The 24,291-nt window shown below is 38.4% G+C and overlaps 1 protein-coding gene across 4 annotated transcripts in view; it reads right to left on the reverse strand.

Moving 5' to 3' along the window:
• The window catches only part of LOC129729734 (potassium voltage-gated channel protein eag), an 82,478-nt gene that overhangs the window by 55,442 nt on the left and 2,745 nt on the right, over positions 1–24,291 (reverse strand). For all 4 annotated transcript variants that reach the window (XM_055688525.1, XM_055688524.1, XM_055688523.1 and 1 more), the window contains exon 2: positions 7,504–7,884. In XM_055688525.1, coding sequence (XP_055544500.1) covers positions 7,504–7,582 — 79 coding nt within the window. In that variant the 5' untranslated portion in view covers positions 7,583–7,884. The remainder of the gene's footprint in view (positions 1–7,503; positions 7,885–24,291) is intronic.

The following is a 24,291-nucleotide window of genomic DNA, read 5'->3' on the forward strand; positions in this document are numbered from 1 at the left end:
ATATGGTTCAAAAGTTATGTAAAGAAAAGTTATCCTGAGGTTGTTTAAACTCACTCATTTTTCTCAGTGATGGCTGAACCGATTTTCACAAAATTAGTGTCAAATGAAAAGTCTAGTTGCCCCATAGGTTGCTATTGAATTTCATTGCAATCGGATTGTAACTGTGTCCGTTGTTCATAAAAATGTGAAATCACATAATGAAAGTAAACATATTGACTTTCTGCACCTTTCTTTCGCACTCACTTTTCTCAGAGATGGTCTGACCGATTCTTTCTATCTTGGTGTCAAATGAAGGGTCTATTTGCCACTTAGGTTGCTATTGAATTTCATTGTAATCGACTTTTAGTCCTGGCGCTGCGTCAGAATGTGAAAAACGCTCTTATATCTCAGAAGCTATGAACAAGTTCAAAAAAATGGGCTCTCAAACCCTTCAACAATGAATTTCATAATGTTTAAACATGTGGTTTGAAAGTTATAGAAAGAAACGAAACCCGCAGACTGTTTAAAACTATAGCCAACATCAAAATATGTGGCCTCAACATCATTTAAATTTAATATTGTACTATTTCAATGTTTGCGGTCTTGCTCGGGATTGAAGTCGAAATTAAAAGTCATTTCCATCATTTCACTTTTTGACTTTTTCCTAGAAAGGTATAGCAATCACTGCAAAAGCTAAAGGTATAAAAGTGCTCAAAAGGGCCGTATGTCGTATACCACTCGACTCAGTTCGACGAGCTGAGCATTTTCTGCATGTGTGTGTGTGTAACGCTCTCCCAATCTCACTCGATTTTCTCAGAGATGGCTGAATCGATTTCTATGAAATCAATTGCAAATGAAAGGTCTAGTTGCCCTATAAGACCCTATTGAATTTTAATGTAATCTGATTTCTAGTTTAGAGGTTATGTATCAAAATGTAAAAATCACGAAACATCAATATCTCAGAAACTACACAACCGATTTAAACAAAATTGGTTTCAAATGAACGGGCTACCTAAAAACCCTTAACTTTTGAATTTTATGAAGATTGAACATATGGTTCAGAAGTTACAGAAAGAAACGTGTTCTGGAGACTGTTTAATCTCACTCATGTTTCACAGAGATGGCTGGACCGATTTTCATAAAATCAGTGTCATATGGAAAGTCTTGTCACTCACTTTTCTCAAGGATGGTTGACCCGATTTCCACAGAACTAGTATCAAATGAAAGGTCTGGCTGCCTCATTACGCCCTATTGAATTTTGCTGTAATCGGAATGTAACTTCGTCTGTAATGTATAGAAACGTGAAAATCACTAAACTTCATTATCTTAGAAACTACACAAAAGATTTGAACAATATTGATATCGAATGAACGGGATAGTTAAGGGTTAACTGATGAATGATGATTAAACACGTGGTTTCAAAGTTTGGCTCCCTCATACGCTCCCTTTTCATTTGATTGTAATCAAACTTAAGCAACCGTTATGTTTTAATTTGTAAAACAACGAAAGTCTATTATCTCAAGTATTACACGACTTATTTGAACATAACTAGTGTCATACAAACAAGTCAGCTCTCAAACTTACAAATAACAAACTTCATAAAAATTTGATATACTGTTCAAAAGTTTTGTAAAGAAAAGAAATTCAAAGACTATTCAACACTATAGCTGCTTTGATCAATATATATGGCCTCAACATGATTTAAATGTGGTATCGTACTATTTGAACGTTCCCGGTATCGCTCGTGATTAAAATGTTCGAAATTAAGAGTCATTTCTTATATTGCGCTATTTCTTAAGCACTAACATTACGTCGAATTTCATATTTTATACTTCAATTACAACATCAATATTATAGAACCCAAAGAGTGAATATACCTTTTTGAATTTAAGCATTCATGTAAATCTATTTTTACAAATAATAAGTTTGAATGAAAAAGGCTGAGTCTGACCGCTAGGTGGATTAATTTAGGTTTTTCTTATAACTTTTCTCGTTTTTAAGATATACCTGTCCCTGAAATTCGTTTTTTTAATATCTAAAAAATTGTCGCATTAAGAAGGCAACAATGTTTAGTATATATTTGTATATTATTGAAACACACAACTTTGTAGAAGACCTAAATCTAATGGCTTCTACACAGATCAAGTTGTTGCCAAAAATGTCTCAAATTCTGGATTTTTTTATTTGCTTGCCAAATACTGGTTTTATCGGCATTCTTTCTCCAGAAGATATTTAGTATATGAAAACCTTGAAGAATGACAAAAAGTTTTAGTTCGGGTCTCCCCCGCTTGTGATACGGCCAAATATAACTTTTCAGTTTTGCACTTTATAGAAATGGTGATTTTAGGGAAGTTACAATTGTCTATAACTCTCTATCTCACTTTTCTTCTAACTCTTCTTGTTTTGGAGATATGAGTTGGGGAAAAAGAAATGTCGTATTACTGATCGAAATTTGACGCTATATTTAACATACTTAGAATTATCCGATTAAGGTCAAACACGCGCCATTTTGTTCGCAAACTTGTTGCCGTTTAGAAGGCAACTTCATTATTCTCCCTTTATAAAATCCCCCTCCTTATTTGCAAAAACTCCGACAGCCAGTTTTCGCAAGCCTCTTTTGAGGCCAACTTAGTATCACCAAGAGTGTGTTGCATGGACCGGAACAGATGGTAATCACTCGGTGCCAGGTCCGGACTATACGGTGGGTGCGATAGAACATCCCATCCGAGCTCCCGTAGCTTCTGGCTGGTCATCAAAGATGTGTGAGGACGAGCGTTATCCTGGTGGAAAACAACACCATTCTTATTGACCAATTCTGGCCGCTTATGGTCAATCGCCTGCTTCAAACGGTCGAGCTGCTCACAATAGAGAATCGAATTGGGGGTCTGGCCATAGTTGAGCAGCTCATAGTGGATGATTCCCTTCCAATTCCACCGAACACACAGCCAAACCTTCCTGGCCGTCAATCCGGGCTTGGCGATGGTTTGGGCTGGTTCACCGCACTTCGACCACGATTTTGTTCGCTTGAGGTTGTCGTACGTGATCCACTTTTCGTCCGCTTCAAAAATGGGTCGAGTTCGTTCCGTTTCAGCAGTGCATCGCAGGCGTTGATTCGGTCTAACAGGTTTTTTGCGTCAACTCGTGTGGCACCAGCCTTTTTTTGGGATCCAATCTTCTGCTAATGGTTCCAAACAGTTTTATGGCCTATACCCAGTTCCCGGCCAATCGAGCGAATGCTCACATGTAGACCGGCATTGGATGTTTTCCACGACTTTTTCGGTTTCTATGACGATTGGCCTACCAGAACCAGAATCTTCGAAAGCCACTACACCAGAACGAAATCGATCAAACCAACGCTGTGCTGTGCGAATCGTTACAGTATCGGGCCCATAAACTTCACAATTTTTTTCGGTGGCCTTCGTTGCATTTTTACCTCTCAGGTAGTTAAAACGTTAAACATGACGAATTTATTGCTTAGTGGACTACATATTTGGCGCGCTATAACTTGAGACTGAAACGTACGATTACAACACTGTCAAAACGTCACTTGTAGATCAAGTTATTGCCATAAAAGTATAAAATATATGTCTATTTTATTTGCGTATCAGGCAATGAAGTTACTGGAAGGGACAAACGTTTCAACCGATTTCGTTGAGTAATAATGATAATGATGAAGAATTCGCCTTCTAGTTTTTACTTAAATGTGATATAGCGATGTACAAAAAATGACCTACTTTTATTGTTTTTTGGCAATAACTAGGTCTTTGTACAAGCTTTTTTTTGTGACCTTCATAAAGTTATGTATTTCGATTATGTGCAAAAACATGCTGAATAAGTTCCCGTTTGAATGGTACAGTTTTTCAGATATTAAAAAAAAATCAAATTTCAAGGACTAGTCTGATATCAAAAGGTTGGGGATAAACAAGAGAAATTAGAAGAAAAAAGTCTCCAGCAAAGTTTTTTTGTGACGTTATGTACCATTTTGTCGAAAACACCATTTCTCTAAAGTGTAACACTGAAAAGTTAGATTTATCCCATATATATATGATATGCTAACCTACGCTGACACGGGTTACGTTTTCATATTATTGTCATAAATATCTCAGGTTCTATTCAAACCTATGCTTTTCAGGATTTTTTTTTCATCGTTATATTACATTGCTTTATGTTTTCCACTTAAACCTAAACACTGATACGAGACCACATAACTTAGACACCATGATCGTCAGTTAATTAATATTGTTTTGATGAAGACTTCAATTAATACATTGATTTCTACTTGGAGTAATTGATTCATCCGATTATGTTAAAAAGTAAAAACCATGTAAACTGAATAAACGCGAAGAGAACTCGTTAGATGTTTCCCAACAAACAATTTAGTTGATTTACAGTTTAGCAGGTAATTATTGAGTGTATTTCGGCTGGACTAAAGCTTAAAAAGTAGTTACTAAACCGAATTGTTTGTTGGGTTGACATTCCAAGTTAGTCACGCAAAAGTTCAAGTGTTGTTAGTCTCATTCATAAACAGCAAGCAACACCTCAAGTGAGGTTCTCGTTGCTACCGATATCACACACTGGAATATTTTCCATTCAAGCTATTTCTCGTTCTTACTCGCTGTCTTCCGTGCTCGCATTCTCTCTCGAGATCATAAGTACACACTCACGCCTACTCTCCTACTCGCATGTACTACCCTTCTCGTGTGCACAACCATCCGAACACAATTGTTTCAGGATACATTGCGATAGCTGCGGAGGGACAAAAGCGTGTGTGAAAAAGACTTGAGAAGCATAGCATATGTCTCGTTCTCAAGTAGAAAGGAGGAGAAAGGTTTTGCTTCTGGTTCGCTTCACAACGCTGGCATCAACCAACAAATGTGTCACCTCAATTGCCACAACAATTGTTCTGACTTCGCACAAAAAAGTGTGAAATTCATCATGAAATTGCATCGACCAGTTAATATTTTCATTCACTTAGTCAGTATCCAACTTATCGATATTGATTGCTGGCTGCACTACTCCAACGATATCAGCCTGCGGAACACTAGTTGATACTTCATAAGTGTAGTGGTTTGGAGCAGCTTAATACGTTTGAAATACGCTACACACTTAGATTTTATTGCCGAGAACTCAACTGCTGATAAATTCTTAAATGTTTTACAACACTGAAAATAAATCGCACGCTAATCCCTAATGCTTTTTACATATGAATGCCAATAAACGAATCTAATCATTCTATTATGTCGACCCATATCGATTTTTATTGGAATCCACTATATTTCAACATGTTTGCATTTAAATCTGAGTGTAAAATGATTGATTTTGGTATGCATGACATGGCAAACCGAAATGTAATACACTTGATTTTGTGCTGTGAACTGATACGCAAGTGTATTCCACGTAGATATGAAATGTTTCATCTATTAGCACAGAAGTAAGTGGAATCCACTTGGCTGTAACGTGTCGATTTTTTACAGTGAAGTTTTCGGTAGAATTTTCAAGAACTCCGGCGAACAAAACGGTATATCGTTACATTTGCTGGGTGTTCGTCGAAAAACTTTGCCGAGCTCGATCAGCTGTTGGTAAGTTTGCCGAGATAAATTAAATGTGTAGAGCATCAAATGTGTTATCCCGATCAAACGATTACAACAAAATATATCTGAACTTGATAGTTGATAATTTGTAATAATCAGTAAGTCATTTTGATAGGAATTTCGATATTTCAACTATTAACGAAACCAAGTTTAGAACACAAGTAGATACAAAAAGTTAGTAACAAAATATCAAGATTTGTAATGATCCTGATTTTTTTGACTGATCGGGATGTCTAACACATTCGTTGTACAGGTTTCAATCAGTTGCGCTAGAGAAGAGAGAGAGAGAGAGAGGAGATAGATAGAGAGAGAGAAAGAGGGAGAGAGATAGAGATAGAGAGAGAGAGAGAGAGTAGAAACTTTGAAACGGGCAAGTTGAAACGGTTTTTCTGAAATTCAACTTTGAAGATCATTTGAAAAATCATAAAAAAGTCAAAGTCAAACTTAATGTTTGCTTATGACTATGTAAGTTCAAATTTTTGATCACGTTGAGCTGGCTTACTTCATTGTGCATTATATACCAAAGTCACAGACAAATGGACGTGCCTCTTGGAAGGAAAATCCTGAAAAACCTTCGCCTTGTTCGAGTGTATGAGCTTACGGCCTATTAACTAATTTTCGTAAAAACGGTTTTTGTCTTTGCTTATAGCAACACCATCGCTATTACCGCCAATTGAACAAAATTTCAAAATTATCGTTTTTTTTCCAGGACAGGGAAATCATCATTGAGTGACACCTTTGTTTGTCTGTACCAAAATTGTAGCCAAAAAATCATGACAAGAGTTCCCTGCCTTTGTAAAAACGACACATGTAAGAAAAATACACTACACAATTTATTTTACATACTTAGTGCCACAAAAATCTCGCGGGTGTTCGACAAGAGGCAATTAATCTCTTTCTTTTTTTGAATACATACAAATCGTTTTTTAAACGTAAATTTTGCCCATGATGAATTCTAGATGGCAACAACCAATTTCGATGTAAAAATAGTTCATTCATAGCTTCGTTTCAACTTACCCTTAGGCGAAAATGTAAAAGGCAAGCTCAAATGTTGAAAATTTTCACCAAAATAGAGAGTTGCTGCCTTTTTTAAATTGTTACACGTAATCAACACAAAATGTTCAATAAAATGAATACAAAATGAACTTCGTTACATCACTTTACAATTAAATCAAGGAAATCTCCATTTTTTGTTGCTGTGTTTTAGAAGTTTGGCAAATTTCATCATGTTTGAAACATTCATGTGATAAAAAAGTTGTATTAAAGCGACAATTAAATGTTACCAGCATCATTCGTCAGTGAAAAAATATGACAAAATTGAAATTGATGTGTACATTCTGATAATCCTCAATAAAGAATACAGCTCTTATTAGGCCAGACCACATAACTGAATTAATTAGTTCGTTTTGTTAAAATTTATTGCCGGCCGGGTCTCGGTAATTTTTGCCGAGAACGGCACCCCTGATTGCTCGGTTAAAACAATAATGACAGCTGTCACATTTTTTGTAAATCCCGGTTCACCTAACTGAAGTTTCAGCACAAAATATCCGTAATCTCGGTAGTGATAGCTCGGTAATATGTTATGCCGGAATTTCAGTTAGATTGAGACGAGATTTACGAAAATGTGACAGCTGTCATTATTTTTTTAACCGAGCAATCAGTGGTGCCGTTTTCGGCAAAAATTACCGAGACCCGACTATAAATTTTGAGTTTGTAGTGAAACTTTTAAACGAATTTTGAAAATGGACTGTTTGAGACTTTAAATGTAAGCAAGTGTGAATAAATCACATCACAGATTTACTTTTTGGAATTTGAAATATCCCGAAGCTAAGATCCCCGAACAAAAAACGTGACGAAACATGGAACTCCAATTTGATTGTCACGGTTATTTTTTATTAAATTTGTTTTTCCCCTATCGACAAGCTTTACTTACGCTGTGAGTTAGACCGACGTATGATGTTTTCCAGGAACGTGTTTTGAGGAGCCACCAGCCCCCGTCTCCCTCCTGGCATTGTCAGACGTTTCGTTCACTCAGAGTGCTCCAGATTGATCTCGATATAGTAGATGTTCTCCACTTCGTTGTAAAATCACAATACTGCTATCGGTATACATACTTTATGGTTTCACACGCATAAACCGAGAGCGAAGATTTTCGTCAAATATCTCTAAAACACCTTCTAACCACACAATTCCCTGTGATTTTATTTATTAAGCACAGATTTTTTTTATATCTAGATATTAAAAGCACAACCACTGAACAGAACCGAACAAATTTTACACTTTAGTCACTTATATCAATTCCTCTTAGCCAGTTCTGAAATGGGAGAATAAAAATGATATATTATAAATAACAGAACGCACAAGTAATTTTAAGTTTTCAGAAAAAAAATTCATGCTTCATAATTTCATAATATAAAATTATACCGAAAGTTTAAAACTAAATTATTGCTCGGTTGTCGTTAGCTACCGAGTTAATTGCATGAACAATAATCAGTCCAACTGTGCAACGATGAGGTTTTAATGCCACAAGTTTGCATGTGAGTGAGAGCGAACATACAAACAGCAGTGTACTCTGTACACAAACGATAAACGCTGTTACTGCCCTCCGGCCTTGAGCGGAAGCCATTGGAGTTTCCTTGCACCCCGAAATATACACCACGTGGGTTGCAATTTGAAGGACTTAAAGTGGGGTTGGTACTTTTATAAATCTTTCCAGTCTATAAATTACACCTTGATGTGCGCTGCATATGCAAAACTTTTCGTCCTTATCCTTTACACATGAAATTGCACTTTAACCCCATCCCGACGACTGTACATTAGCAACACATCATGTGATACGAGCGGGAAGTAAAGCAGTTACTTCGAAACAATGTGAGCACTGTGGTACGAACCGGCAATCGACAGTGATGGAATTTTTAAGGCCAGCCCTACAAGGACCCTCGTTAAATCCACTAAATCTACGAGGAAATCTATTTTGCATTAGTGTAGTACGGTTCCGAAGATGCATGCATGTGCAACCAATCCAACGATTTGCTCGTTTGAGGTCAGTGGAAGGTTTTTCTACAAAGTGATTAGTGGTTTCTCCTTTATAGATAGAATCTTGAGTAATTGACGAAACATATGACGATATCTAACAGTCTTCAGATTAGATTTTGGATTAGATAAAAGCAACAGTTCTGGTGATACTAGTTTTTAACTGTTAGTTTTAAAGGGGGGTTGTAGGGTAGATAACACAAATTTTAGGTATTCATTTTAAACTTTAAATATTACTCAGCGACGTATGTAATAACTGTAGAAAGTGATAATTCGATCATTATTGAAGTAACCAATTTCACTCTTGCCAATTCAGCACCAAGCCTATTGTTTAGATAATTAGAAATCTTCTTTGATGTGGGAGTAGGAACATGCATGCTGTAGAAAGTGTAACAAGAATGTGTCCTCTTGAAAAGCATATTTATTTATTCATTATTTCGTCAAACAAAAGTAGACTACATATGTTTATAACTAATTTACATGCTAGATTATGCTATATTATTATGTATGCTATATTTATACTAATTAAAGAAAGAAAAAGAGTTTATACATAATTGAATAATGGTTTCTTCATTTAATTCGGATTATTACAATAATTATTTTCTATCGATTTAAATTGCACGTTGAATTGAAATATTGTTTTAATTTAGTTTTCGACATAGAAGTCAATTGCTTCACAGTGTTGGTTTTACACTAACATCATTTGATTAATGGGCACGTATTTAGCATGATTGTTTCGTTGATGATTTAAAGAATACAAAGTCCGAGTTCGTAAATTTCTAGAAGGCACATAAAAATTGAGTTTTGATAATATTTCGGGTGAATCGACACGCTGAGATACGATATCGTTAACAAATGACATCATTGCGAATTCACGACGGGCTTTTAATGATTGGATGTCGATAAGTCTGCAGCGTTCGTCATATGATGGGATGATCGTAGATTACGAAGTGCATATAACAGGAATTGTTATTGCACTGATTCTATTCTGTCTACATGTGTTGCAGAAAACGGAGACCATACAATGCTACAGTATTCTAAAAGTGACCTGACATAGGAATTATAAAGTGTTTTTATTGTGTATGGATCTTGGAAGTTATAGCAGAAACGTTTTATAAAACTGAGCATGTTACTAGCCTTATTGATAATTGTATTGTAATGATCAGTGAATGTTAATTTTGAGTCGAGTATGACTCCCAAGTCCCTAAGTCGTTCACATTTCTCTACTACCTGATCTCCTAAGAAAATAATAATGCTTGGTATGTTTCTTTTTCTGCCAAAAGCCATAGAACTACATTTTTTTACGTTTAGCTGAAGAAGATTTTTTTACACCAAATATAAAAGTATTTTATCTCGTTGCGGAAAATGTTTACATCATCATCGTTTTTAATTTCAATGAAAAGTTTTATGTCGTCGGCATAAATAAGAGTTTTTACATGTTTTAGAATAAAGGAAATGTCGTTTACAAACAATATAAATGGTGATGGCGTGTTGGGATTGCTTTTTTTTGCTTAAATCTACTGTCTAGTAGGGCGTCCCGGAATAGCATCAAGTCTGGAATCCTGGGGCTCAACTTTCAGATGATAGAAAATGGTGTTACATCAGATGATAGAAAATGGTGAAAACATCGATAGCGTCACAAAAATTGTCCAATTTCAAACGTTTTAAACCCAGTCAGTTTCCAACCGATTTTTATCATTTTTGCAGCAATCGATTGGAAAATCATTTAAGCAGAAAATTGTAATCTGATTGTTCAAACTATTGTAATATTGAAAATTGTTGAACATTGTCGAAACGCAAATGCCGGCTTTTGATTGGTCGCTAGCTGCCTTTCCCTAAAAAGGACGACAGAATGGAGTACCTAGTTAGCCGAAAATGCACTCTTTGGGCTACGTAAGAGGCTGTTTCTCCTCAAGCAAATCAGTTTACTAGTAGCAGGCAGCAGCAGCGGACATCAACACCGATGGCAGTAGGCGAAGTGGATCAGCAGCGGGCAACAGTGACGGTGGTAGTGGCTAGCTGCAGTTCCTACCTCTTTCAGTTCGGCTTTCCTTCGATCTGAGTTGGACCCCACCAGCGGTAATCCAATTCTGATATCGTTGGGTGAATACAACCCGAAACTGAAAGAGACTCGCACCGCCAGGTCGTTTGAGGTGCCACCATCATCCAGCGTATGTATATACAGGGTGTGTGCACATAACGTGTGTGAATATTTGTAGCGTGTGTCCCTTATATATAAGGTGTGTGGCTTGCTATATAGCGTGTGGGGCTAGCTTGCGTGGCTTGCTATATAGCGTGTGTGGCTAGCTGTATAGCTGGTGTGTATGTTTATGGCGTGTATGCATGTCTGTAGCGCGTGTGTGCATTAGACTGGGACACGGTTATATGGGAAAATAGCGATGGTGTTATTTTTTCGCTCCCATGCACTTTCCGTGTTCCTTATGGATCCTATAACAACTGTGTAATATTTCAGATCGATCGGTGAAACGCCCTATTTGCACCCGATTTTTAAAGTTTCCATACGATTTTATATGGGAAAATTCACTTTTTCAAAACTTATTCTCTAGAAATTCCCAGTTGGGTCCAAAAAATATATCGATACATGATATTTGTAGAAAAATTCCCTGGGAAAAACTCTTCTGAAGACCGTAAGGCGCTACTATGCTTGTAGAAACAGCTATTCACCCCAAACTGATTGAATGTCTGACGGACGGCTCACCATTGAATTTTACTGGCAATATTGCTGCAGCATGCTGCTGTTGCAAGTTCAACCATGTGATGAGAAATGATATCGCTTAAATTTATTTTGGAGGCTTCTCCGAAGATACTATGAGCAAAAATCACACTTTGAAAATTAATTCCACGCGAAATTATTTCTCATACTTAAGCAAGTCTGCAATAGCAGCATCCTGTAGCAGTGTTGCTGGAAAATTTCAATTGTGAGCCGTCCGTCAGACATTCAATCAGTTTGGGGTGAATAGCTGTTTCTACAAGCATCGTAGCGCCTTACGGTCTTCATAAGAGTTTTTACCAGGAAAATTTCCTACAAATATCATGTATCGATATATTTTTAGGACCCAGCTGGGAATTTATAGAGAATAAGTTTTGAAAAAGTGAATTTTCCCATATAAAATCGTATGAAAACTTTAAAAATCGGGCGCAAATCAGGCGTTTCACCGATCGATCTGAAAAGTTACACAGTTCTTATGGGACCCATAAGGAACACGAAAAGTGCATGGGAGCTAACATTCATTTTTTTTTCCCACCCTAGTGTGCATGTTTATAGCGCGTGTGGCTTGCTATATAGCGTGCTTGGTTTGCTATATAGCATGTGCATGTCTAGCGTGTCTGTGCATGTCGATAGCTTGTGTGGCTTGCTATTTAGCGTGCGTGGCTTGCTATATAGCGTGTGGCTAGCGTGTATGGCTTGCTATATAGCGTGTGGCTAGAGTGCGTGGCTTGCTATATAGCGTGCGTGGCTAGCTGTATAGCGTGTGTGTATGGGTATGCATGTCTGTAGCGCGTGTGTGCATGTTTATATCGTGTGTGGCTCGCTAAATAGCATGCGTGGTTTGCTGTATAGCGTGTGCATGTCTAGCGTGTCTGTGCATAGCATGTGTGGCTTACTATATAGCGTGTGTGGCTAACAGTATAGCGATTGAAATTTTCATATATAATTGCTAATAAATCACCTCATGTAGAATTTAATTATCACTGTAAATCATTCAAAACTAAATAAAAAATTTGCCATGTTGAAAAAAAACTATTTAGCTGTCAATAAATGGCATTGACAAACACAATTAACCTCAAAGTTTATCTGAAGAATTTCTGAGCTAGTGAGCCTGAATCACATAATTTTTCGCGCACGTCTTACTAATTGCAGCAATCAGTTGTAAAATTATCTACGCTATCGTAAAATACAGAAAATTGTTATTTGAACTGTTATATCATAGATGGGGAATGTACTATTTGCCCTTGTCTATAGCCTCTTCGTAGCCACTGCCTAAATTAAAATATCTTAGTGCAACTTGATACGAAAGACAGCCTCAAAGCAATTCAATTTCATTCTTGTTTCGGATACGGCACCAAGTGAAACCGTGGTGCCGGCTACTGAGGTAAACGTCATCTGGAGCAAAGGGACTATTAAATTAATCAACCCCAATTGAGTGTATTCCCAATCCTATTCCAAGAAATACATTAACATAAGACAGGCTGTCGTATTCTACGTTACCACTACGGTCGTGTCTTATAAACAACCTCTTCAACTTTTTTTTTTTTAAAACACATCAAGCTTCTCCGATCGTATTGAAAAATTCAGAGTTTGTTTATTTATAAAATAGACCAATGTTTTGCATAACCTTAGATTTTTTGAAAAGCATTAAGAGGGATTAAAAGACCCTTGGAAGTTTGGGGTTCGAAATTTGTTGAAAATAAAAAAAAAACTGTAACTTTGAGCACACCTGATTGATTTCTCTAAAAATTGACGTGGTAGTTCTATGCTATAAAAATTTCAAAACACGGGATACAGAAAGTTGCTGTCGAAGTGTCGAGATTACATTTGTAAGAAAATCACATTTTTCTTCAAAAACATGGGAATTTCTAGAACTTATTTTCCCTTGTGAACTAGGTGCTAGATATAAACAATTCGTTCCATACTGCAACTCAAGAGCTTCCATTTGATGTATTCAAAAATTGCGCCATTTAAGAAATATTTTTTTAACATGGTTTCAACCATCGTTTGAACCCACTGTGCGCGAGGCGCAATTTTATTCATACAATAATTTGTACATCTGAGTTTTTTGGGAAAGAAGTTAGTGGGGTACAAAAGGCACTCCAAAATTTAGTGTCTAAAAACCACTTAAATCATAATATTGTTGTTGCTTTGAGTAAAGGGTGGATATCCTGAATATGTTCGCGATTTAGGCGTAATTTTTGACTGCACACTGTCTTTCACGAAACACATTGACAAGGTAATCGTGGCTTGAAACTTTTCTCTCTCATCAGAAGGTATAGCCGAGACCTTGCTGATCCTCACACAATACTAGCAATCTACAAAGGACTTGATAAAGCGAATCGAAGCAGTGCAGAAAAAATTCTTAAAATTTGCATTGAGGAATCTCGGGTGGAATGGAGAAGAACTACCTCCATATGAAAATCTGTGGTCTCTGGCTTTCACTTTATAGATTGTGGAACAGTACCACCGTCCCCCGTAGTTTAATTGGTCAAAAACAGCATGCCGAAGACAGGGAGATTGTGGGTTCGTGTCCCATCGGGATGCGGTATATTTTTCCAAATCTGTATCATATTTCCAGTTCGCTTATTTTTCGCTTTACCTACTGCACACATTGTCTGCTTAATAAACTAATGCAATTGTCTTTCAAAGCATAAACTATGCCTATGTTTTAACGTTGATGTGCTCATGTCAATATTGATGATCTGCTGCAATGTGTTGAAAATATTCATAAATCGAGTAGTTGGCTCATTCTGAGAATAGTTCCTGGATCGGAAACAGGGGTTTAACGTTCTACGTTGTTGAAGCGTGACTTGGCTATTGTTGAAAATCAATCTCTCAGCAAGAAGATGGCTGTCAGTAAGTCCGGATAAAATATTTGTAAAGAGAAACAACAACATTTTCATCGCGAAAGATTTCGTCATTCAGGGAATTTATGTGCGGGAGTGCCTTAATGCGCCTTTCCTCAAACAACACAGTTGTTCCGTTTTAATTTGGCCGGATTCGACAATTTGCCATTACGGAAAAAAGGTCGTGTAGTGGTTTACCGCAGACGGACCAAAGGTGCCAAAGGACATGAACTCTCCCAACACACCAGAGCTGCGCCTTGGAACCTCAGGAAAATACGAAAGACAGTTGTGCAAAACTTGATGGAAGGTGTCAAGAAAAAAGTTCGGCGATTATTTTTTTGGTGCAAAAAAGTCTTCTTGATCTCAGCGTCAAAAAATACAATATTATGTATATCATTCACAAGGAAAAAAAACATCCTCAACATTCGAATTGCACTCTCGGACAGCAAACTGTAGAAAGGTGTTATCAAATTTGAGATTTAGGAGTGATTATGGATTCTGAGTTAACATTTATTGATCACTACAATACGATCATCAAATAATGCCAACAGTATGCTGGGTTTTATAAATATGTTCAGTTACCATTTCGAAGACCTGTAAACTATAAAAACTCTCTTTGTTGCATATGTTGGATCTATTTTAGAATACTGTAGCGTTGTCTGGTCGCTTTATCAAGACATCCATTCCAATAGAATCGAATACGTACAAAAGCAGTTTTTGTCATTTGCACTTAGGGAACTAGGTTGGAATTCATTTCCTCTTCCTTCTTATGAATCGCGTTGCATGCTTATTATTATAGATGCCAGGGCTTTACATTTTCGAAACATAACAATGAAACTGAAATATTTCGCATAGTCATTTCGATTCGAACAGTTTCATTTTTAGTTTATTCCTTTCGGCTACTGTCATCGAATCACAATGAACATTTTCGCTGTCAAACAGATTTGATCACGGTTTTTCCCGTCTGTTGTTCATCGTATCATTTCAAATGAAATTGGTAACTGTTTCTATTGTCGGAGAGAGTGACGGAGAGAAAGACTCTTTTCTTTTTGACGTAGGACTACGTCTTTGTTTTCTATACTAGATTACACTTTGTGAAAATGAAAATGAAACTGGCAAATGTTGCGTCAGATTTCAAACGGTTATAGCAAGCGGACGACTTAATGCATCGTAGTCATTTATATGTCGGTGGATAGATAATATGTGTAACAATTTTTTGATATTATGTTCAACATTGTTGCTTTACTGCTTAATGGTGGAAAAAGGTGAAAAGTTCCAAGGTTAAGCTTTCCCATACATTTCCCTCGTATTGGCTTGCTTCCCGAGCACAGATAACAATAACATGGACGAAATAAATTCCACTGCCTACATATTTTGACTCAACAAAGTGTTTTGGTTTGTTTGTCTTTGTCTAAGCTGCGTGGCCACGCCCTAATGGCAAAAATCTACTCTGAACTCGATACAAAAGACTGCGTGTAGAAAATTCAGCTTCAGTTTAGTTTGTTACACATAAGCGAGAGCAGAGCAGCTGTTAAAGGTACGCGACATTGAGAAACGAGAGCTGTATACGAGTCAACTTCCAGGCACTGTGGAACATGTTACATCTTTATTTTGCATACGGCAGAAACAGTTACCATCGTACGCTGCAAAATATTTAGCTGGCACAGCTACTGGAGGGCACAGCGGAGAGCAAACTTTATTATGCGCGGTTGAGCAAAATATTCATGGTGCGATTATCAGCGTTCTGTAGCACGAATTTCTTACTGAATATTGATGCTTGAAGATAAGAGTTATGAGAATTTTCGCAACTACTACTAGTGTAAAATTTTCATGTATTCATGCATCGTTAGTTTTAAAATAACGACTTTCAAGGATAAACGGTAGTGTTGCCTATGAACAGTTTAGCGCAGCATATAATATCGTCAGTTGAATTCAATACTGGCATAACTCAAAATTCATAGTTTCGAGAAAAACGTGTTTGAAAATTTGCGCCGAAAATTTCTTTTTTCATTTTCGTGAAAAATTCCAATTTTAAGATTTCCTATTTTAATTGAACTTGTTCGGGTCTATGATGTGCATGTAATAAGCAAATGATAAGAGTTGGAACCTCATTTTTCCGTCTTTTTGGGGATATTTTAGCTTTGTGCAATAAAAGCACATCTACTTATATTTCTAGAAATATTGTGAATTTTGAAACGGGTCTTTTTGAGATGAAACTTTATAGTATTTGGCATCGTTTGCTATCAATAACTCATAACTGCAAAATACTGAGTTGTGCCAGTATTGAATTCAACTGACGATATATATTTAGTCCTACGTCACCATTTTATACAATCCCTAGGGCTGTATACCTTGTAGTATTTTTTCAGCGTATCAGTTGGAATTAGCACGTTCGTTTGATAATAGTTTCCTCACACTGCAAGACGCAGTTGGAATGGCAATGGCTTTCAATAAATACGTCACGCAAGTTCCGATCAATACTTTGGAGATTTTTTTGCTGGTGATCGCTAGCGCCCCTTCGGGTTGTGAAGCGCCACTTCGGGTTGTGAAACCGGTGTTTCTCCCTCTTCCTATCTGTTTCAAAAGTTTTCCAATTTTCACGCGTTTCAACATTTATGAAACTCTTATTGCAGCTCTGTATGCCAAAGCTATTGTTTTTGACCTTTATCAACCTGCTGTTCACACACAAGGCGCATGTTTTTACGTCTTGTGTTGTTGTGTGAAATTGCTGCTACTACTGATACTGTCTCTGCTTTAGGAGACTACAACTTGCCCAAGCTCTCATGGGATTATGATGGCGACATAGATTGCTTGATTCCGATTATTGCTTCCAGGTTCAAAATGTGCATAATTCAAACGGGAGGCTTCTTGATTTGGCTTTTTGTCAATAATGCAGAGAGAATCGAACTATTCGAGTTACTTCGGGGAATTATAAAAACTGGCAAGCCGGTTATCAACAAATATGATTATTTTCGAAATTCTGACGACATCTGCGCAGATCGATCTCACAATGATCTGGATTTCTGTGATGAGCCCTCATTTCATACTCGGTTAAGTTCTATTGACTGGGAATTGCTTATTGAGGATTGTGACGACACTGTTCTCCGGTTTTACGAAACTTTATTCAACATTCTTCACGACCACACTCTTCTTCGACGACGTAGAGTTTGCCCCCGACTAAATCAACCATGGTGGACTTCCGAGCTTCGAAATCTTCGAAACAAATTACATAAGATGAGAGAACGCTTTTTCCAATCACGCACTGAGGACAACAAGCGATTGCTTCTCGAAATGAAGGAGCTCTATATCGGTCGTCTGTACGCAGTATTCTATGACTACATCATTTTATCTGATAAATTCAATGAATATTAGAAAACTATGCATGCAACATTGAATAACACACCTAAGAATCATACTACACTATAATTTTCGGCGAAAAACTGGCTCTAGGTAGTGTTATTTTGAAATTAGTTCATACATATTCAAAGTGATGGCTGAGTCAACCCAAAGTCAAGAGGAAGTGGTAGCATACAAGTCAACGTCCGGAAGCTATTGTAACAAATATGTATGCTTTTGAAACAATTCGTTGTTGTAGTAACATCAATAAAATGTCATAGAAACAGTTTGTATACTCTAACATGTTGGAAAAAGTTGAAAAAGTGGTTAAACGCATGGCCGAAAGATGTTTGGCTCTTTCTGAAGCAAACATATTTTGGCCATGCCAAGTTTTGACACCTCTTTGATTACCGTTCGGCCGTTGCATGTGAGCAAAGAAGCAGCTTGTGACAATTCACAGGTAATTACTTCTTAATACATCACATTTAACGATATGAAATTGGTTGAGTATGCCGGTCAAACTGCTATACGCCAAATCATTTAATTTTTAGATGCCTAAAATTGACAGAAATTCACAGCAGAAGGATATTCTCCTCAAACCCACTATTTTTGCTCTAAAAATACCGATGATGATCTTAAATATAATTAGTCCGAACTATTTCCATACACGTCTGTAGATATAAAAGTGGGCCAAAGTAAAAATTTGGTGGACCAAAATATGTTTTAGTACTTCGTAGAAAATTTGATTTCACAAATCATTTATTTGACACGGCACAAATACAATTCAATGTTTAACGGCGCCAATTATATCGGATGACTTAAAATCTATAAGCAAATTTTTTATCCTCGCTGCCGACTACGAGCTGAAATTAAGTCTATCTTAAAACTAGCATGTATTATTCAATCAGTGTTTTGTAGTCTGATGATCATCGAATGAATATGCAGCATGTATGGATTTGTTCAGCTAAGCCACGATGTCATGAGCTGGGACAGGGGCTTGCAATCCTCGGGCTCTGAGGGTATTGTGCGGGGTCTAGTTGCTGGTTTTGGTTCGTTGTTGTTGTTCGCTGGTGTTCAAGTGGCCATATGGTGTGTGCCGCTGAGCCAAGATATCAAGAAAGGCCTCGGATTTCCTGGCGAGTTCGTGTGGGGTTCAATTTGCTGGTTTCAAAATCGAGGTCTACGACGTGATCTTGCCGTTTTGATGAATGTGGGTGGAAAGGAATGGGACTAGACTTGGGCATGGATGGATTTCAGGAAAATGTATATAAGGGACATGTAGGGTAGGTCGCGACTCGCCAAGACATCACGAACAGGGACAGCCGGTTCTCTACCCTCGGCCCGGAGGGAAGCTATTAATTTACACCTGGCGTCACGGTGTACAGGGCATGACCAAACAACGTGCTCTATGTCGTGATAACCCTAACCACAGGCACAGATACCACTTTCTCCGAGCCCAATACGACGGAGGTGCGCATCAAATCTATAGTGATTGGACATAAGCCGAGACATCACGCAAATGAAATCTCGACCTACATCCAACCCCTTGAACCACGGATTCGTCGATACCTTGGGTATAATGGAATGTAACCACCTTCCCAGTTCCCCTCTGGTCCAAGAATTCTGCCAACTGATGATCGTGTTCTGACGTACAAATGCGAAAAATTCATTAAAAGCAATTGGTCTTTCATAAATTTCACCGTTTGATGCGCCCACCTTAGCCAAAGAGTTCGCTTTCTCATTGCCCGGTATCGAGCAGTGAGAAGGGACCCACGCTAAGGTAATCTGAAACGATTTTTCGGATAAAGCACTCAGATGTTCCCGTATTTTCCCCAGGAAATACGGAGAGTGCTTAACATCTTTCATCGATCGGAGGGCCTCAATGGAACTGAGACTGTCCGTAAAGATGAAATAATGGTCCGTGGGCATTTTTTCGATAATCCCTAGGGTATACTGAATAGCAGCTAATTCTGCGACGTAAACAGAAGCAGGATTATCGAGCTTATGGGAGACGGTTAAATTGTTATTGAAGATACCGAAGCCAGTGGACCCATCGAGAAGTGATCCGTCAGTGTAGAACATATTGTCGCAGTTGATGTTTCGATATTTATTGGAAAAAATTTTGGGGATCTGCTGCACGCGTAAATGATCCGGGATTCCACGAGTTTCTTCTATCATGGATGTATCGAAAAACACAGTAGAATCAGAAGTATTTGATAAGTTTACACGATTTGGAATATTCAAAGAAGGGTTAATATTTTGGGACATGTGATGGAAATACAATGTCATAAAACGGGTTTGAGAATTGAGTTCGATTAACCTTTCAAAATGTTCAATCACAGGACGGTTCAAGACCTCACATTTGATAAGAATACGAGAAGACAGGCTCCAGAAGCGGTTTTTCAACGGTAGAACTCCGGCTAAGACCTCCAAACTCAACGTATGGGTCGATTGCATGCAACCTAAGGCGATACGCAAACAACGATATTGTATTCGCTCCAGTTTGATCAAATGTGTGTTTGCTGCGGAGCGGAAGCAGAAACACCCGTACTCAATTACAGACAATATCGCTGTTTGGTAAAGCCTTATAAGGTCTCCTGGGTGGGCTCCCCACCATGATCCGGTTATTGTACGAAGAAAATTTACTCTTTGCTGACTTTTCTTCATCAGATACCTAACATGGCAACCCCAGGTGCCCTTAGAGTCGAACCAGATACCAAGATACTTATGCACCAAAACCTGAGAGATCGTTTTACCCATTAATTGTGGTTGGAGTTGAGCAGGCTCATGCTTCCTAGAAAAAACTACTATCTCAGTCTTCTCCGGAGAGAATTCGTTACCTAGCTGTAGAGCCCAAGCAGACAAATTGTCCAAGGTATCTTGCAATGGTCCTTGCAAATCGGCAGCTTTGGTTCCTGTAACAGAGACCACGCTGTCGTCGGCAAGTTGTCTTATCGTGCATGAATTTGCCAGACATTCGTCGATGTCATTTACATAAAAATTGTAAAGAAGGGGGCTTAAACATGAGCCCTGGGGAAGACCCATGTTGCTAATTCGAAAAGTTGCCAATTCGCCATGCGTAAAATGCATGTGCTTTTCGGACAAGAAATTGTGCAAAAAATTGTTTAAAATTGGAGAAAATCCTTGTCGGTGGAGTTTACCCGGAAGAATGTCAAAAGAAACGGAATCAAAAGCCCCCTTAATGTCCAAGAACGCAGACGCCATTTGTTCTTTGCGAGCATACGCCAGCTGAATATCTGTTGAAAGCAACGCAAGACAATCATTCGTCCCTTTGGCTCGGCGGAAGCCAAACTGAGTATCTGATAGAAGACCATTTAATTCGACCCAATGGTCTAAACGACGGAGTATCATTTTTTCCATCAATTTCCGGATACAGGATAGCATTGCAATCGGCCTATAAGAGTTGTGATCAGAAGCTGGTTTCCCCGGTTTTTGGATGGCGATCACCTGCACTTGCCTCCAATCCTGCGGTACAATGTTTTGCTCCAGGAACTTATTGAACAGATTCAACAAGCGCCTCTTGGCATTGCCGGGTAGATTCTTCAACAAGTTGAATTTGATTCTATCTAACCCAGGCGCGTTATTGTTACAGGACAGGAGGGCAACTGAAAATTCTGCCATCGTAAAAGGTGATTCTATCGCGTCGTGGCCCGGAGACGTATCGCGAACAAAGTTTTGCGCAGGAACAGAGTCCGGAAATACTTTCCTGGCAAAATCAAATATCCACCTACTTGAAGACTCCTCGCTTTCGTTGACCGTTACGCGATTCCGCATTCTTCGGGCTGTGTTCCAAAGAGTGCTCATTGATGTCTCCCTCGATGTCTCGTTTACGAACCGACGCCAATATCCGCGTTTCTTTGCTTTAGACAAGCCTTTAAGCTTGGTATCAAGCTCCGAATACCGTAAATAGTCGCCAGGTATACCTCCCTTCTGGAAGGCCAAAAACGCGTCGGATCTTTGCGTGTAGACATCGGAGCACTCTTTGTCCCACCACGAAGTTGGAGGCCGCTCTTTGATCGTTACGCCGGGATATTTGTTCGTTTGGGCTTGCAACGCGGCGTCGAGGATTAGGCCTGCGAGGAGGTTGTATTCTTCAAGTGGTGGATGATGTTGAATCGACTCGACCGCTTTTGAAATCATTTCCTCGTATAACTTCCAATCGACATTCCGTGTGAGGTCATACGGAATGTCAATTGGTCGCATGCGAGTTGAACCGTTAGTAATTGAAATAAGAATAGGCAAATGGTCGCTACCGTGAGGATCGAGGATTACCTTCCATGTGCAATCCAACCGTAGCGACGTCGAACATAAGGATAGATCCAAAGCGCTTGGACGCGCTGGAGGTTTCGGGATACGTGTCATTTCACCGTTGTTCAAAATAGTCATGTCGAAGTCATCGCAAAGGTTATAGATTAAAGAGGAGCGGTTATTAGAAATTTTGATATTTTTAAGATATTTTTCAATATATTGCATTGTTGAACGGTGTATATTAAAATAGACACTTAGCTTTTAACAATGGTATAATAGAGTAGGTATTTATGTTGAAAAATTGTGTTTGTTTTCAATGAACTGTGCGAACACTTCCCAAAGCTGGCCAAAATACCCCCGTTACCCTACTACAGGGCGTATTCTGCTGGCACATTGGTGCGGACTCCACTGATACAGCTGTCGAACTTTTTGCTAAATTTTTCAAAAACGTATTTTAGAACACCCCACCCACCCGTTGTCCACCCGTTGCGTTGGACGAACGTTGCGAATGGTTGGATAGCATAGCTCACTAAAAACGTCAATTTCATGTTTCTGTTGATGAGGTTCAAAGTATGCTATGGTCAATAGATACTTCTAAAGGTCCCGGTCCTGATAATCTACCGCCAGCTTTTGTTAGGCAGTTTGCTACTAGCCTTGCCTTACCCGTATCGATTTTGTTCAATCGTTCGCTAGGTAGCGGTTTGTTTTCAACAGTGTGAATAGTTGCGTCCATAACTTCAATACATAAAACCGGAGACAATGTTGAAAATTACCGTGGTTTTCCAATACTTAGCTGGCTTCCAAAATTGCTCGAAAAAATTGTTTACGACGTTACGTATCGTTCTATTCATCCTATGATATCTGAACATCGACATAGTTTCGTTAGAAAGCGTTCTACAGTAACAAATTCAAAAGTATTTATTGACTCGCTAATGAATGGTTCTGAAGAACGATGACACAAGTTGATGCAATTTATGTGGATTTCAGAAAAGCATTTGATAAAGTACCACAGGCGTTCGCATTCGATAAGATGAGGTGTCTGGGATTCCCTAACTGGATGACCAAGTGGATACTGCCCTAGTTAATCGCTTAGCCTTCGTTTCAATCAGTGATACTAAGTCGTCCAGCTTCAAACAACTTTCAGGTGTACCTCAAGGCAGCCATTTGGGACCTTTAATTTCTATTTTGTTCCTCAACCGATCGGTGTACCCGTCTACGTTCCTCAAAACTCATGTTCGCGGTTGACTTAAAAATATGCGGAGTAATTAAATCCAGACTCGACTGTTGTACCCTACAGGGGATATTGACGCACTTATACGCTGGAGCACATTGAACGGCATGCAAGTTAATGCCATGGAATGCTGCGCCATTACCTTCAGCTGCTTACGTAATCATTTGCATTTAGGGTATACAATAGGTCCCAGCAGTCTTCCTCGAATAAATGAAATAAAAGATCTTGGTGTCATCTGGGTGTTGACTCTAAGGTCAGATTCAACGAAAATATCTCCATGATTACTGCTAAGGCGTTCGCCACCTTAGATTCCTTGACAAGAAATACTGACTTCCTCTAAACAAAATATAAGTCCCTCTTATCAATAAAACTGGCCAGAAGGACGAATGACGAAACTTCTCCAGGGAACTATAATTGGTGATATTTGGCAGGAGGAACGAGGCTCGGTATAGGTGAACAGTTAGCATTACACACAAGCACTGATAAAAAATAATAATAAGCATGCCACTTCTTAATAGCGGTATTGCTAATAACTGAATTGCGGGGTACAGCAGACACCCGGGGATATCTCACAATAGATCAACAATTCTGGTCGCAGTGAGGAAGTCTATACAGGGAAAAAAATGGATGCCATATCACGCCGCGCAGGTAAACAGAATCGAAGCTATAGGCTTTTTGTGTTTCGTTTATTCAATGAGCAAGCCGACTGCAGCTCTCTGTTAAGTTCTGTTAAGTTGCAGGTATAACCGTTCCTCGGAGGCAGCTACGAAATTACACCCTACTGTGACATCAATCGTACAAACTACGCTTATAACGTACCATGGAATATGCACTATCGAGTTTTCAACGAAGTTTACCACGTGTTTGATTTCACCATTAGTAAAAGTACTTGCAGACGAAGAATTCAACACCTAGACTAAGTAAATATCTGTACAACTTCATGTTGAAGATTGACCAATAAATTGAATTGGTACAATGACGAGAGTAAGTGCTTGAGTAACTGAGGTTGATATTACAAAATGGTTCCAATAAGTTTTTACGTGGGAAATAGTTTAGAAAGAATGTTAATAATGTTTCAAAAAATTATCTGGAACATCATTATTCATAAAGCAAAAAAACGAGCATGTGTCACAAAACACCTTGAAAACTATTCCAACCATAACTAATCTATAAAGCGACTGCTTCGTTCTGTATCACAACCGCTTTCGAAGTAGATGTGGTGCTTGCCTCAAGTACCCGTGACATGATCCACCGTCCGAAATAGGCATTATC

The sequence above is a fragment of the Wyeomyia smithii genome, chromosome 3 (genome assembly GCF_029784165.1).
Source record: "Wyeomyia smithii strain HCP4-BCI-WySm-NY-G18 chromosome 3, ASM2978416v1, whole genome shotgun sequence".
Classification (NCBI taxonomy): domain Eukaryota; kingdom Metazoa; phylum Arthropoda; class Insecta; order Diptera; family Culicidae; genus Wyeomyia; species Wyeomyia smithii.